The sequence below is a fragment of the Heptranchias perlo genome, chromosome 33 (assembly GCF_035084215.1).
Source record: "Heptranchias perlo isolate sHepPer1 chromosome 33, sHepPer1.hap1, whole genome shotgun sequence".
Classification (NCBI taxonomy): Eukaryota; Metazoa; Chordata; class Chondrichthyes; order Hexanchiformes; family Hexanchidae; genus Heptranchias; species Heptranchias perlo.
The window spans coordinates 23,541,880-23,558,515 of record NC_090357.1 but is presented as its reverse complement, the minus strand read 5'-3'; the positions used below and the strand labels follow the sequence as shown (position 1 = coordinate 23,558,515).

Here is a 16,636-nt window from a genome sequence, read left to right as displayed (position 1 = left end):
CCATGTCGCCCAGTTTATACCACTAAGCTAGTCCCAGTTGCCTGCACTTGGCCCATATCCCTCTATACCCATCTTACCCATGTAACTGTCCAAATGCTTTTTAAAAGACAAAATTGTACCCGCCTCTATTACTGCCTCTGGCAGCTCGTTCCAGACACTCACCACCCTTTGAGTGAAAAAATTGCCCCTCTGGACCCTTTTGTATCTCTCCCCTCTCACCTTAAATCTATGCCCCCTCGTTATAGACTCCCCTACCTTTGGGAAAAGATTTTGACTATCTACCTTATCTATGCCCCTCATTATTTTGTAGACTTCTATAAGATCACCCCTAAACCTCCTACTCTCCAGGGAAAAAAGTCTCAGTCTATCCAACCTCTCCCTGTAAGTCAAACCATCAAGTCCCGGTAGCATCCTAGTAAATATTTTCTGCACTCTTTCTAGTTTAATAATATCCTTTCTATAATAGGGTGACCAGAACTGTACACAGTATTCCAAGTGTGGCCTAACTAATGTCTTGTACAACTTCAACAAGACATCCCAACTCCTGTATTCAATGTTCTGACCAATGAAACCAAGCATGCTGAATGTCTTCTTCACCACCCTATCCACCTGTGACTCCACTTTCAAGGAGCTATGAACCTGTACTCCTAGATCTCTTTGTTCTATAACTCTCCCCAACGCCCTACCATTAACGGAGTAGGTCCTGGCCCGATTTGATCTACCAAAATGCATCACCTCACATTTATCTAAATTAAACTCCATCTGCCATTCATCGGCCCACTGGCCCAATTTATCAAGATCCCGTTGCAATCCTAGATAACCTTCTTCACTGTCCACAATGCCACCAATCTTGGTATCATCTACAAACTTACTAACCATGCCTCCTAAATTCTCATCCAAATCATTAATATAAATAACAAATAACAGCGGACCCAGCACCGATCCCTGAGGCACACCGCTGGTCACAGGCCTCCAATTTGAAAAACAACCCTCTACAACCACCCTCTGTCTTCTGTCGTCAATCCAATTTTGTATCCAATTGGCTACCTCACCTTGGATCCCGTGAGATTTAACCTTATGTAACAACCTACCATGCGGTACCTTGTCAAAGGCTTTGCTAAAGTCCATGTAGACCACGTCTACTGCACAGCCCTCATCTATCTTCTTGGTTACCCCTTCAAAAAACTCAATCAAATTTGTGAGACATGATTTTCCTCTCACAAAACCATGCTGACTGTTCCTAATCAGTCCCTGCCTCTCCAAATGCCCGTAGATCCTGTCTCTCAGAATACCCTCTAACAACTTACCCACTACAGATGTCAGGCTCACCGATCTGTAGTTCCCAGGCTTTTCCCTGCCGCCCTTCTTAAACAAAGGCACAACATTTGCTACCCTCCAATCTTCAGGCACCTCACCTGTAGCTGTCGATGATTCAAATATCTCTGCTAGGGGACCTGCAATTTCCTCCCTAACCTCCCATAACGTCCTGGGATACATTTCATCAGGTCCCGGAGATTTATCTACCTTGATGCGCATTAAGACTTCCAGCACCTCCCTCTCTGTAATATGTACACTCCTCAAGACATCACTATTTATTTCCCCAAGTTCCCTAACATCCATGCCTTTCTCAACCGTAAATACCGATGTGAAATATTCATTTAGGATCTCACCCATCTCTTGTGGTTCCGCACATAGATGACCTTGTTGATCCTTAAGAGGCCCTACTCTCTCCCTAGTTACTCTTTTGCCCTTTATGTATTTGTAGAATCTCTATGGATTCACCTTTGCCTTATCTGCCAAAGCAATCTCATGTTCCCTTTTTGCCCTCCTGATTTCTCTCTTAACTCTACTCCGGCAATCACTATACTCTTCAAGGGATCCACTTGATCCCCGCTGCCTATGCATGTCATATGCCTCCTTCTTCTTTCTGACTAGAGCCTCAATCTCCCGAGTCATCCAAGGTTCCCTACTTCCACCAGCCTTGCCCTTCACTTTATAAGGAATGTGCTTACCCTGAACCCTGGTTAACACACTTTTGAAGGCCTCCCACTTACCAGACGTCCCTTTGCCTGCCAACAGACTCTCCCAATCAACTTCTGAAAGTTCCTGTCTAATACCATCAAAATTGGCCTTTCCCCAATTTACAATTTTAACTTTTGGGCCAGACCTATCATTCTCCATAGCTATCTTAAAACTAATGGAATTATGATCACTGGTCCCAAAGTGATCCCTCACTAACACTTCTGTCACCTGCCCTTCCTTATTTCCCAAGAAGAGGTCAAGTTTTGCCCCCTCTCTAGTCGGGCCATCCACATACTGAATGAGAAATTCCTCCTGAATACGCTCAACAAATTTCTCTCCATCCAAGCCCCTAATGCTATGGCTGTCCCAGTCAATGTTGAGAAAGTTAAAGTCCCCTACTATTACCACCCTATTTTTCTTGCAGCTGTCTGTAATCTCCTTACATATTTGCTCCTCAATTTCCCATTGACTATTTGGGGGTCTGTAGTACAATCCTATCAAAGTGATCTCTCCCTTCTTATTTTTCAGTTCTACCCATATAGACTCAGTGGGCGAACCCTCGGATATATCCTCTCTCACTACTGCCGTGATGTTCTCCCTAATCAAGAACGCAGCTCCCCCTCCTCTCTTACCTCCTGCTCTATCTTTCCTATAGCATCTGTACCCTGGAACATTGAGCTGCCAGTCCTGCCCCTCCCTTAGCCATGTTTCAGTAATAGCTATAACATCCCAGTCCCATTTACCCATCCATGCCCTGAGTTCATCTACCTTGCCCATCAGACTTCTTGCATTGAAATAAATGCAGTTTAATCTAGACTTCCCTTGGTCTTTGCCCTGCTTTCTCAGACCATCTGTCCGGTCATGTTTTGTACACTCTCCCTTACTGCCTTTTGTTTCTGTCACCACTTTAGTTCCCACTGACTTCCTGCATCGGTTCCCATCCCCCTGCCACTTTAGTTTAAACCCTCCCCAACAGCACTAGCAAACACTCCCCCTAGGACATTGGTTCCAGTCCTGCCCAGATGCAGACCGTCCAATTTGTACTGGTCCCACCTCCCCCAGAACCGGTTCCAATGTCCCAGTCTCTCTCTGGTATTGCCGAATGCCACGGTGAGTTGTGGACTCCACAGGCAGCCGGTGGCAAATATATACACTCCCACCACCACCATCAGTTCTGGCCAACGGTTTGTCTATCATTCACTGGTCTGGATGGACCTTCCCAGTTGTTTGTCGGTTGCAATGGTGATGTGGACTCTGCCCAGCAATGTAAATGGAATGGAGTTTACAGCAGCCACGAGCCTCAAGCCACTTCTTTGAAGCCATTCAGGAATATAGTTGTAGCTATTTATAAGCTCAGGTTAAGATGAACATTATCAGTAGTAACAAATTGCACAAAGAAGTGTGTGGTATTTATATATCTGGGAAATAGGGAGGATGAAAAGAATCAACATTTGGATAAAACCTTCCAATCAACAATGACAATCAAAGTTACATAATCAGTTTTGATTGGGTCTGCCCAGCAGTTCAGGAGAGACAAAGAGAGAGACCTACCCAATCACTCGCTCCTCCTGCTAAAGACACAGTGAGACCTCTAGAGTGCCAACCTTGGCTCAGTGGGTAGCACTTTTGCATCTGAGTCAGAAGGTTGTAGGCTTAAGTTCCACCCTAGATACTTGAACGCAAAATCCAGGCTGATACTCCAGTGCAGTACTGAGGGAGTGCTGCGCTGTCGGAGGTGCCGTCTTTCGGATGAGATGTTAAACTGAGGCCCCGTCTGCCCTCTCAGGTGGATGTAAAAGATCGCATGGCGCTATTTTGAAGAAGAGCAGGAGAGTTTTCCCAGTGTCCTGTCAAATATTTATCCCTTAATCAACATCACGAAAAAAAAAACAGATTATCTGGTCATTATCACGTTGCTGTTTGTGGGATCTTGCTGTGCACAAATTGGCCGCTGCACTTCCTACATTATAACAGTGACTACACTTCCAAAGTACTTCATTGGCTGTAAAGTGCTTTGGGAAGTCGTGAAACTCGCTGTATAAATGCAAGTTCTTTCTTTCTTTTGGAGTGATCAATGCTGTTCACCATTGCTCTCAGATATTGTAGTGTATTTATACTAAGTATTGGCCTCATCTTTGTGCGATTTGAAAATGAGATTGCTCTTCAGTAGTTAGCCTCGTATTAACCTATAGGGTTGTAACGATATGTTGACACCCTACACGGCGGAGAGCAACATCGCTAAGAAAGTGCCATCATTTACAACTGGGTCTGTACAGTATAATGGGAGGACCAAGCTGAAAAGTTATGCCTGGATTGGGTAAGCAGTTACCCAAATGCCATTCTCTACTCCTTCTGCCCTGTGATTGTAACCTCTATGTCTTGTTGGCAGGTGATGGGAAGAAAGTGTTGAAAACTTTCTGTTCTCCAAAGATCCAGCATCACGGTTTTGGGCTAAAACTGGTGGATGCCCTCCCACCTCCTCCACCTCTCCCTATACAGAAACCTGGGCAAATCCAGGGTACACAGGAAAGGTAAGGACTGTTCTATAGTATTGAGAAAAATGGGGGAAGGATAAGGGGAACTGCATTTACTTATCCTTTGGAAACACTGTAGTTTAAAAGTGAAACTGATGCAACTGACCACACTACCAGCGACCCCAACTCTGTCACCAGATTAGAGGGGAAGGATAGTGATGGGGCTATAATTTCCCCAGCATGCCTGAGCTAGGGAGGGGAAAGATCAGCCTGGGCCCCCACTCTGGATGCCTATCCAATGACCACTACTGGAAGTTGGATACCTGTGGATGTTGGGCGAGAATAGGAATGGACTTTGCTATTGTGCATAGTCTCCCCATTCACATATTCTGCTGACACTCGCCCTCTTGGTTTACATGTGGAAATAAATCAGGCAAAATACCGGATAACTTTCCTTTGGTGGGGGCTCCAGAACAAGGGGACACAATCTTAAAATTAGAGCCAGGCCATTCAGGAATGAAATCAGAAAGCAGTTTTCACACAGAGGGTAGTGGGAATCTGGAACACTCTCCCCCAAAAGGCTGTGGATGCTGGGTCAATTGAAATTTTCAAGATTGCGATCGATAGATTTTTGTTAGGTAAGGATATCCAGGGATATGGATCAAAGGATAGGGATCAATGGATTTGAGGTACAGATCAGCCATGATCTAACTGAATGATGGAGCAGGATTGAGAGGCCGCAAGGCCTCCTCCTGTTCTCAGCTTCCTATGAGGGCTATTGGCACCCATTCCTCAGCATGAACGTCTTCAGGAAGAGGCAGTTGCGGGAAAATTGAAGGGAGAGTCTCACTTGTATTGGTGTTCTGTTTCAGGCCAAGCAAATCTACAAAGTTTTCAGAATCAAGCACGGTCTCGCCAGGAAAAACGAGGGTGGAGAGTTGGTCTCCTCCGGGGGACGACGAGTTGTCCTGTCAGACTACGTGCTACAGCCGTCTGTCCACTGTCACCCTCTCGCTGTCAGCAAACGACAACGCTGAAAATGGCCTCCGGCCAGACCAAGTAGCTCAGTACCTGGAGCTGACAGACGAGGGTAACCAAAGGTTTGAGGAGTCTTCATGAGTTTCCTAAATTCTTAGTAACTTTCCACTCGAACATGCCTAGAAAAGAGAAGGCTGAGGGACGACCTGATAGAGGTCTTTAAAATTATGAAGGGGTTCAATAGGGTAGACGTAGAGAAAATGTTTCCATTTGTGGGGAAATCCAAAACTAGGGGCCATACGGATAAGATAGTCACTAATAAATCCAATAGGGAATTCAGGAGAAACTTCTTTACCCAAAGAGTGGTAAGAATGTGGAACTCGCTGCCATGAGGAGCAGTTGAGGCGAATAGTATAGATGCATTTAAGGGGAAGCTAGATAAACTCATGAGGGAGAAAAGAATAAGTTATGCTGATAGGGTTAGATGAAGTGGGGTGGGAGGAGGCTCATGTGGAGCATAAACACCAGCATAGACACGTTGGGTCCAATGGCCAGTTTCTGTGTAATACATTCTATGTATTGTCACTAACAATGCAACCTCAATCTTAGACAATTGCCTTCACAATCTCTCAGGTGGACTCGTTGTTGAAATTAAATGGTCGGCCTCACTATAATTCCAGTTAAATCAAAGAATTAAAATTTCTTGTCCTTCAGAAAGACTTGCATTTTTATAGCAACTTTCATGGCCTCAGGACATCCCAAACACTTCACACCCAATGAAGTACTTTTTGAAGTGTAGTCACTGTTGTATTGTAGGGAAACACAGAAGTTAATTTGTGCACAGCAAGCTCCCACAAGCAGCAACTTGTTAATGACCTGATAATCTGTTTTAGTGATGTTGGTTAAGGGATAAATATCAGCCAGGATACCAGGGAGAACTCTGCTGTTTTTTCCCCAGATAGTGCCATGAGATCTTTTACATCCGTTTGAAAGGGCAGACAGGGCTTTGGTTTAATGGCTCACCTGAGAGACGGCACCTCTGACAGTGCAGCACTCCCTCAGTACTGCACTGAAGTATCAGCCTGGATTTTTGTGCTTAAGTCACTGGAGTGGGACTTGAACCGCAAACCTTGAGGCCACAGTGCTACCAACTGAGTTACGGCTGACACCATGGGGAGCCAACTCATCTGTTATTGTCCCCGGAGAATGGACAATGTGAATCTTCTGCTTTTAATGCACTAAGTTCCCTCACTCCACATGTGTGCGTGCACTGCAACAACGTCCTGATCCCGTATTGTTTCACCTAAGTCAGTCCATAAGCCTGAGGGTGAAACTTAAGCGATCAATTCAGCAATTTTAAATTGAAGCAAATGCTGCCAGTGTTTGAAATTCTGCGTCATGCCTGAATTCTTTGTTGCAAAAACAAATCTGTGGATTTTAAGTGAATAATGTTTTTTTTCCAGAAGCAAGGTAGATTAATCAGGGATATATGTTGAGCAACAGTGAATTTTAAGCACAAATAGAACAAATCGAAGGTTGGGGGAGGAGGAGGGAGAAAAATGAACGGAGAGGCAGAGAGATTGTGTTTGATGGGTAGACTCTTAATCGCAGTGATTGATGAGCATGCCCAACACTCAACAATCCGAGTTACACTAGGTTATTGAGGGGGAAAAAGTTATTTTGGGAGCCATTTTGAAATGAGGTCATCCAGCAACCAAGCTATCCCAGCATGCCTTTGGTATGCCACCACAGTAACATGTACGTTTAATATTTTAATTTAAAATTATAGGGCTCCACTTATAACTCAGTTGGTAAATGCACTGCCAGGTGTTGCACTGAGACATACAGACCAGGAATGTACCAGTTTTGATTCTGGTACAGTGTTGAGATAGCTGAGTGCAGTACTGAGGGAGTGCTGCACTGCCGTCTTTCAGATGAGACGTTAAACTGAGGGCCCCCTCTGCCCTCTCAGTTGGACGTAAAAGATCCCTTGGCACTATTCCGAAGAAGAGGGGGGAGAGTTTTCCCTGGTGACCTGGCCAATATTTATTCCTCAACAAACAGCATTATAGCAAATTATCTGGTCATTATCATATTGCTGTTTGTGGGAGCTTGCTGTGGGCAAATTGGCTGCCGCGTTTCCTACATTACAACAGTGACTACACTTCAAAAATACTTAATTGGCTGTAAAGCGCTTTGGGACGTCTTCACATCGTGAAAGGCGCTTTATAAATGCAAGTTCTTTCTTTCTTTCAGATTGTGGTGAAGATGCCGTGATCTAATTGAATGGCGGGACAGGCTTGAGAGGCTGAATGGCCTACTCTGATTTCTATTTTCCGACGTTACAATTGGCATAAGGGCTCACTCAGGTTAGGGAGGAGAAAAATCAGCCAGGTTTCCGCTCTCTAGTTAGCCCTGCTGGAAAGTGTTTGTGTATGAACGTTTGATGGAGACAGAGTTCAGATGGGCTGCAATGCCTATGAGTAGCCTGTCAATGCTCGAGTCTGAACAATGGCCGCTTGGCGTGAGGTACTGGAGAGCAGCTGGTACTGTCGAACCATATCCCAGCACTTACAGGAAAGGAAAGGAGATAGGTTGAGGGATAGGGAGTTCCTGTGATTCCTTTGCTAAAAGTTCTTAGGCTGAACTTACTGTACAATTTCTACCTCGCTCAAAATAGATACTTTGGTGTGGATTTTCAATGAACGTAAAACTGACGTTGTGAATCAGCTACTTGTAACAGGAACTGCTTGATTCTCATTTCCCCACGGTGTTTTCAGTAAACAAACTCTGTTCCCTAGCCACCAACTCCATCCATTTCCCTGGTCACTGTCTGAGGCTGATCTAGACTGTTTGCAACCTTGGCGTCCTATTTGACTCTGAGCTCAGTTTCTGGCCACTGCCACTTCCTTAACATTGCCCATCTCTGGCCCTGTCTCAGCCCATCTGATGCTGAAACCCTCATTTATGCTTTTGTTACCTCCAGACTTGACTATTCCAATGCTCTCCTGGTCGGCCTCCCATCTTCCACCCTCCGTAAACTTCAGCTCATCCAAAGCTCTGCTGCCCATATCCTAACTCGCACGAGGTCCCATTTACACATCACCCCTCTGCCCACTGGTTCCCACTCCAGCAACACCTCGATTTTAAAATGATTATCCTCATGTTCAAATCCCTCCGTGTCCTCGCCCCTCCCTTTCTCTGTAATGTCCTCCAGCCCTACAACCCCAAGAGATCTCTGCGCTCCTCCAATTCTCGCCTCTTGCGCATCCCCGATTTCCTTCACCCCACCATTGGCGGCCGTGCCTTCAGCTGCCTAGACCCTAAGCTCTGGAATTCCCTCCCTAAACCTCTCTGCCTCTCTACGTCTCTTCCTTTAAGACGCTCCTTAAACCTACCTCTTTGACCAAGCTTTTGGTCACCTGTCCTAATAACTCCTTAAGTGGCTCGGTGTCAAATTTTGTCTGAATACGCTCCTGTGAAGGGCTTTGAGATGTTTTACTACGCTTAAGGCGCTGTATCAATGCCATTTGTTGTCGGTCGTTCAGGAAGTTCCTGGCGATGGGAAATAATTAAATGTTTTTTCGATACAGGCACTTCACAGACAGCCTGTCCTCTCTTCAAAGACCTTTCTCGCCTCCCCATACATACGGTTACATCTGCGGACCGCTGCTCTCTGACCTGGAAACAGATGCTGCGGACTATGACGACGAGGACGATGACCTGGACGTGGAGGTGGCCCGAGTGAACTCGCACAAGTTCTTTCGCAGACTCTGCCACAGTCCAACCTCCAGCCTCAGCGAGTGCGAGAGTTCCCTCGCCGGGTCGCTGGCCAACGGCTGGGGATCGGTGTCTGAGGACAATTTCACCAGTGCCCGCTGCAGCATGGTCAGCTCCTCCGATGGCTCCTTCCTCATGGATGCCAACTTCGCCCAAGCTCTCGCCGTGGCGGTTGACAGTTTCTGTTTCGGTCTGACGCAAGCGGAGACGGAGACCTCTTACGCAGGTAAATCTCAACGTGGCGTCCGAACAGAACCGAGGCCTGGGATAATAATCAGCCTGGGGATTCGTGTTAGACGCACGGCTCGGCCACTTGTAGAGCCATACCGACCGGGAGGGGGGGTCATGTGGATAGGTGTGAGCTGGTGGCAATCTGGTCTCTGAGTCAGAAGGTTGTTGGTTCAAGTCCTGCTGCAGAGACTTGAGTGCAAAATCTAGGCTGACAATCCAGTGTAATACTGAGGGAGTGCTGCACTGATGAAGGTGCTGTTTTTCAGATGAGATGTTATACCAAGGCACCGCCTGCCTGCTCAGGTGGATTTAAAAGATCCCATGGCACTATTTGAAGTAGAGCAGGGCAGTTTTCCCCAGTGTTCTGGCCAATATTTATCCCTCAACCAACATCACTGAAAACAGATGATCTGGTCATTATCTTATTGCTGTTTGTGGGACCTTGCTGTGCACAAATTGACTGCAGCATTTCCTGCGTTACAACAGTGACGACACTTCAAAAGTACTTCATTGACTGTAAAGCACTTTGGGACATCCTGAGATTGTTGAAGGTGCTATATAAATGCAAGATCTTTCTTTTTATCTTTTTTAGGGATGCCCTGATCTAGCACACTGCCGGGGGGGTGGGGGGGGAGGGTGGGGGAGGGGCAGTGCTCTGGGCGGACCCTGTGATTAGCCGAGCTGCTCTCCCCACGAGCACTGCCCCCCCACTGGGAGTGTAGGGCTGTAGAATCGCACCTTTCAATGTGATGTTAGATGAGTTAGCTCATTTCAGCCAGGGCAGTGGCAGCAGTGCTGTAATTAACCTCAGCACCCTTGACCTATTACGGGGGGGGGGGGGGGGGGGCAGGAGAGATATGACGAGGTCCCTTCTCCTGGCTGTGACCCCTGCTGGAAAGTGAACTTGTGTTGCTGTCGAGTGAGGACAGGATTGGGCTCCTCTCTGATGCACCCTGTGGTTGAATAGTGTTCCGACACTCACCGTCAAGTCTCACTCATCATTGATGGTCATATGAGCAAGGTACAGGAGGGAGTCTGTCACCCTGTACCCCAGCAAGGAGTCAATGCATTCAGGAGGGAGGGGAGTTGAGGAGAGGAGAGGAGAGAAGAGTGTAGAAGGGAAGGAGTAGAGCAGAGGGCAGGAATGAAAAAAAAATTGTGCTCACTTTAAATTTTTTTGAGGGGGGTGAATTTTTATTCTCATGGAGCTAGAAGACATTAGCATTAGGGAGTGGAACCTGTATCTACTCTGTGTCCAGTGTCCAAATGAGGTATTCTAAGGTCAGGTACAGCATGGGTTAAGTGCAGAGTGAAGCTCTCTCCACACAGGGGTGGTCAAACTCCTTTTATACAGTGTGGGACACATTCAGCAAAAGTTATTCAAATAGAAATAGATAAATTAAACCATATTGGTACTTTTATTTAGATGTTATTTACTGGTGCTGCTGCTCGCTGATACCTGTAGATCAGCCTCTTCTCTACATTGTCCCCAACACTCGAACTTCTCTTGTTTCTTGGCAACCGGAACTGGACGCAGTATTCTGAGTGGAGCACCATAAAATGTGATCATTCCCTCCTTTAACTCAGAGTCTACTATTTTTTCCAGATAGTTGGACATCCTGTTGTCTTTGTTGATTGCTGTTCTGCATTGACTGATGATGTTTAGCATTGGGTTTACCGAGACTCCAGGACTTCTTTTAGTTTCACCCTGAGCTACTGCGACACCAGTCATGGACTGCGTGTGTCATGTATTTTTCTTCCTTACATGTAGCACTTTACACCTGCATTAAATTTCATCCCCCATTGTTCTGTTCACTTGCTGATCCTGCCCAACTCATTCTGTAATTTCTGAGCTGCCTCTTCTGATTCCACTGTCCCATCTAGTTTGGTATCATTTGTAAATTTGACCACTTTGCATTGAGTTTCTGAATCATTGAATGATACAGCACAGAAGGAGGCCACTTGGCTCATCGTGCCTGTGCCGGCTCTTTGAAAGAACTATCCAATGAGTCCCACTCCCCTGCTCTTTCCCCATAGCCCTGCAAATGTTTCCTTTTCAAGTATTTATCCAATTCCCTTTTGAAAGTTACTATTGAATCTGCTTCCACCGCCCTTTGAGGCAGTGCATTCCAGATCATAACAACTCGCTGCGTAAAAAAAATTCTCCACATCTAGATCTTTGCCAATTATCTTAAATCTGTGTCCTCTGGTTACCATCCATCCTGGCAGTGGAAACAGAATCGAGGTGGTTTATATAAATTAGAAACGGCAGCGGTCCCAGTCCTGAGCCTTGAGATACTCCACTTATTACTTCACCCCCTCTAGCATAACTCCTTCAAATGGTATTCATTGTTTCCTACCCTTCAACCAGTTACTTTAATTCCCAGGGATTACCCTGAATCCCCTCAGCTTTGAGTTTAATGCAAAGCCTTTCATGTGGAACTTTGCTAAAAGCCTTTTGGAAGTCGAGGTGCACCATGTGATGGGGTTTACTACAGTCCACTCGGGTTGTCACTTCCTCAAAGAAGTGGGGATGAATATGCAACGCCATTGCGTAAATTCCTGATGCCTTGTCACCGTGGTGGCAGCTGCCAGGTTTGTCGCACTGCTCATCCCTTCCTGGCTATCAGTTTGAAGTCTTCCGCGATCAGAGGGGCCGCAGCCCCAGATTTGGCAGAAACTGGGAAATGAACCCCAGGGAAACGAGCAGTCCGCCCAATTATAGGGGCCGGTCCTGCAGGATCTCCCTTGACAGTCGCCCTCTGTAAGCGGCATTTATTTATTGCTCCAGTGCTTATAACCCCAGGCAACACAGAGCACCTACCTCAGCAAGGGGCTCATTGCACCACCTTTACCAACTCGCCCACTGCGTGGCACCAGGGAACTCGTCATACCAAAAACTGCCTCCCACCTCTCCGGGCAGACTCATCTTCCTGCCGCTTACTATAGGCTGGAACCTCATTGCCACGAGCTTCCCATTGATTAATTACACTGTCAATAAAAGAATGTCCCGTGACTGTCAGCGGAGGCTCGAGGAGTAACGGATTATTACCCAGAGTCCACCAAGGATGCTTGGCCGTTACAGGTGGGATTTGGCGGGTGGGTGGGCGGGGCTGATCAGCTGTTAGGTCCATACGCAAGAAATCTCGGTCTGTGGGCCAGGTGAACCTGTTCCACGAGCAGGATCCGTGGGCCGTACATTTGACTCCTCCGCTCTAAACGCTCCCATCAAACATTCCCCGGTCAGGTACAGCATGGATTAGGTACAGAGTAACGCTCCCTCTACACTGTCCCATCAAACAACCACAGCTCAGGTACAGCATTGGTTAGATACAGAGTAAAGCTCCCTCTACACTGTCCAGTGAAGCACTCCCAGGGCAGGTGGAGCGCTGGCTCGATATAGAGTAAAGCTCCCTCTACGCTGTTGCATCAAACACTCCAAGGTTAAATGTAGCAATGGTTAGATACAGAGTAAAGCTTCTTCTACACTGACTTGTAAAGCACTCCCCGTGCAGGTTGTAGCACAGAAGCGACAAGAGCAGTGTGTCCTTAATGTTCTGGTATCTGGCATATTTCAGTGTGATTTATAGCAACATTGTGTGTTTGCAATAAATGGAAAGTTTTGCCAAACACTTTCTGTGCAGGCAGAGCCCATTGTACCAGACAGCGAGTCTGGCCAGATTCCTGGATGAAGTGTTGGGGGAGAATATAATTTCAAAACTTGTGCAATCAGCGCTATTTACAGCGGATGTTTTGAAGCAACAACATTGTCTGATAAGAAGTGTATTTACAGTCCGGCTGTAAATGGAATGTTGTAGCATTCTGCTGATGCTGCTATTCTTACTTTCCCGCATAGTAATTTCCTCCAACAATCGTTCTCAATAATCCAATCCAACCATTTCAGTTGCTATAAATAGCCCTAAGAAGCTTCAAACCAGTGCACAAACAATCTCCAGTGAGTTTTAATACCCTACTTTTGAGGCATTTTAATAAACCAGTGCCTGAACAGGCATTATAGGCCAAATGCATTAGTGTCTGGGAAGAGAGAGTAACTCTGGACGGAACACTTCATCACAAATCCTGGCACAGCACCTCTCTGCTTTTATTTATGTACTGTGCCATTAAGTTCTTTTTGTGAAGGAAAGAGAGAAGGAAACTAGCATTTTTATAGCACCTTTCACGACCTCAGGATGTCCCAAGCAGCTTTACAGCCAATGAAGTACTTTTGAAGTGTAGTTACTGTTCTAATATAGGAAATGTGACAGCCAATTTTGCGGCACAGCAAGATCCCACAAACAGCAATGAGGTAAATGACCAGATAATCTGTTTTTATTGATGCTGGTTGAGGGGTAAATATTGACCAGGACACCGAGGGAGATCTCCCCTGGTCATTTTAGAATAGTACCCATGAGTTCATTTGCATCCACTTAAGAGGGCAAACAGGGCCTCAGTTTAATGTGTCATCTGAACTATGCAACGCTCCCTCAGTATTGTACTGAGGTGTCAGTCTAGATTATGTACTCAAGTCTCTGCGGTGAGGTTTGAACCCATGACAGAGGTGAAAGTACCATCCCATGAATCGAAGGCAACGAAAGTAAGCCAGCCATCTGTAATCCAGGTAACCTTATTTGCAGAAGCTGTAGAGTGTGGTGATTCGGGTGGAGTGTCCGACCAATGTTGCCCTTTTTACTTCTAGTTCTCACTTCCATCTAGCTCACATTATTTGAATATAGGTCTTTCTGATCAAAGACCAGCAGGGATGGTTTCCTCTGGTCACTAAGGTGTATCACCTTGCCTCAGTTGCTAGCACTATTGCCTCTAAATTAGAAAATTGTGCCTCCAATCCAGTTTGAGCTCATAACCTAAGCTGACACTCCAGCGCAGTACTGACGGAGGGTTGGAACGAAGGTATCACCCTTCAGATGAGATGCTAAGCTGAAGTCCGGTGTGTCTGTCTGTTCAATTGGATGTCCTGGATGAGCCAGAACACTGGGACAGCTGAGGCCATCTTAATGGGCTCCCGCCAAAAACTCGTCACCTTTCTCCCCGACTCCATCCTCCCCGGTTGCTCACTAAGGTTGAACTAAACCATCCGCAGGCTCGCTGTCCTATTCATCTGGGAGCAAAGCTTCTAACTCCATATCCTAAGATCACATACTTCCACATCCACAACATTGCCCACATCACCTCTACCTCATTGGTGGGTATGTGGTGGAGTTCCTGACGCCCAAGTCCCTGGTATCTAGTGAGGCAGGAAGTGCACTTGAGCCCCAGTATGTTAGGGTAGATCAGTGTCTGAATCCCTGATGCCTTGTGAGGATAAGATATCAGCCCAGTCTGTGTACAACACACTGCAGTCAGGGCATTCCCCTGTACGTGGCTGTCAAAATCTGTGAAGTGTTAGAAGTGACCTTTATGATCAGTAAGAGTGACAGACTGCAAACCCATTTAAAAATATGGAGCTATTCAGAGTGTCATGCAGCAAAATAGATGATATTTTTAAACTTTACTGCCGATATGAGCGATTGACTCTCCTACTGAATAATATTTAGTAGGTCTCGGCAAACTCTCCCATTTTTTATCTTTAATGTCATACACTCCATATTGTGTGTCCTCCTGTGTGTCACGCTTTGTCCTGTGTGCATGTCGCGCTCTCTCCTGTGTGCGTGTTCGCGATGCACACTCTCCTCTCCTGTGTGTGTGTGTGTGTGTGTGTGTCACACTCTCTCCTCTCCTGTGTGTGTGTGTCACACTCTCTCCTCTCCTGTGTGTGTGTGTCACACTCTCTCCTCTCCTGTGTGTGTGTGTGACACTCTCTCCTCTCCTGTGTGTGTGTGTCACACTCTCTCCTCTCCTGTGTGTGTGTGTGTCACACTCTCTCCTCTCCTGTGTGTGTGTGTCACACTCTCTCCTCTCCTGTGTGTGTGTGTCACACTCTCTCCACTCCTGTGTGTGTGTGTCACACTCTCTCCTCTCCTGTGTGTGTGTGTCACACTCTCTCCTCTCCTGTGTGTGTGTGTCACACTCTCTCCTCTCCTGTGTGTGTGTGTCACACTCTCTCCACTCCTGTGTGTGTGTGTCACACTCTCTCCACTCCTGTGTGTGTGTGTGTGTGTGTGTGTCACACTCTCTCCTCTCCTGTGTGTGTGTGTCACACTCTCTCCTCTCCTGTGTGTGTGTGTCACACTCTCTCCTCTCCTGTGTGTGTGTGTCACACTCTCTCCTCTCCTGTGTGTGTGTGTCACAGTCTCTCCTCTCCTGTGTGTGTGTGTCACAGTCTCTCCTCTCCTGTGTGTGTGTGTCACACTCTCTCCTCTCCTGTGTGTGTGTGTCACACTCTCTCCTCTCCTGTGTGTGTGTGTCACACTCTCTCCTCCCCTGTGTGTGTGTGTGTCACACTCTCTCCTCTCCTGTGTGTGTGTGTCACACTCTCTCCTCTCCTGTGTGTGTGTGTCACACTCTCTCCTCTCCTGTGTGTGTGTGTCACACTCTCTCCTCTCCTGTGTGTGTGTGTGTGTGTGTGTGTCACACTCTCTCCTCTCCTGTGTGTGTGTGTCACACTCTCTCCTCTCCTGTGTGTGTGTGTCACACTCTCTCCTCTCCTGTGTGTGTGTCACACTCTCTCCTCTCCTGTGTGTGTGTGTCACACTCTCCTCTCCTGTGTGTGTGTGTGTGTCACACTTTCTCCTCTCCTGTGTGTGTGTCACACTCTCTCCTCTCCTGTGTGTGTGTCACACTCTCTCCTCTCCTGTGTGTGTGTGTCACACTCTCTCCTCTCCTGTGTGTGTGTGTCACACTCTCTCCTCTCCTGTGTGTGTGTGTCACACTCTCTCCTCTCCTGTGTGTGTGTGTCACACTCTCTCCTCTCCTCTGTGTGTGTGTCACACTCTCTCCTCTCCTCTGTGTGTGTGTCACACTCTCGCCTCTCCTGTGTGTGTGTGTCACACTCTCTCCTCTCCTGTGTGTGTGTGTCACACTCTCCTCTCCTGTGTGTGTGTGTGTGTGTCACACTTTCTCCTCTCCTGTGTGTGTGTGTGTCACACTTTCTCCTCTCCTGTGTGTGTGTGTGTCACACTTTCTCCTCTCCTGTGTGTGTGTCACACTCTCTCCTCTCCTGTGTGTGTGTGTCACACTCTCTCCTCTCCTGTGTG

At 46.8% G+C, this 16,636-nt stretch overlaps 1 protein-coding gene across 1 annotated transcript in view; it reads left to right on the top strand.

Moving 5' to 3' along the window:
* robo4 (roundabout, axon guidance receptor, homolog 4 (Drosophila)) overlaps positions 1 to 16,636 on the top strand; it is a 109,308-nt gene that overhangs the window by 79,212 nt on the left and 13,460 nt on the right. The window contains exons 16-18 of the mRNA XM_067971054.1: positions 4,412 to 4,553; positions 5,369 to 5,596; positions 9,068 to 9,480. Of these exons, the coding sequence (XP_067827155.1) occupies positions 4,412 to 4,553; positions 5,369 to 5,596; positions 9,068 to 9,480 (783 nt within the window). The remainder of the gene's footprint in view (positions 1 to 4,411; positions 4,554 to 5,368; positions 5,597 to 9,067; positions 9,481 to 16,636) is intronic.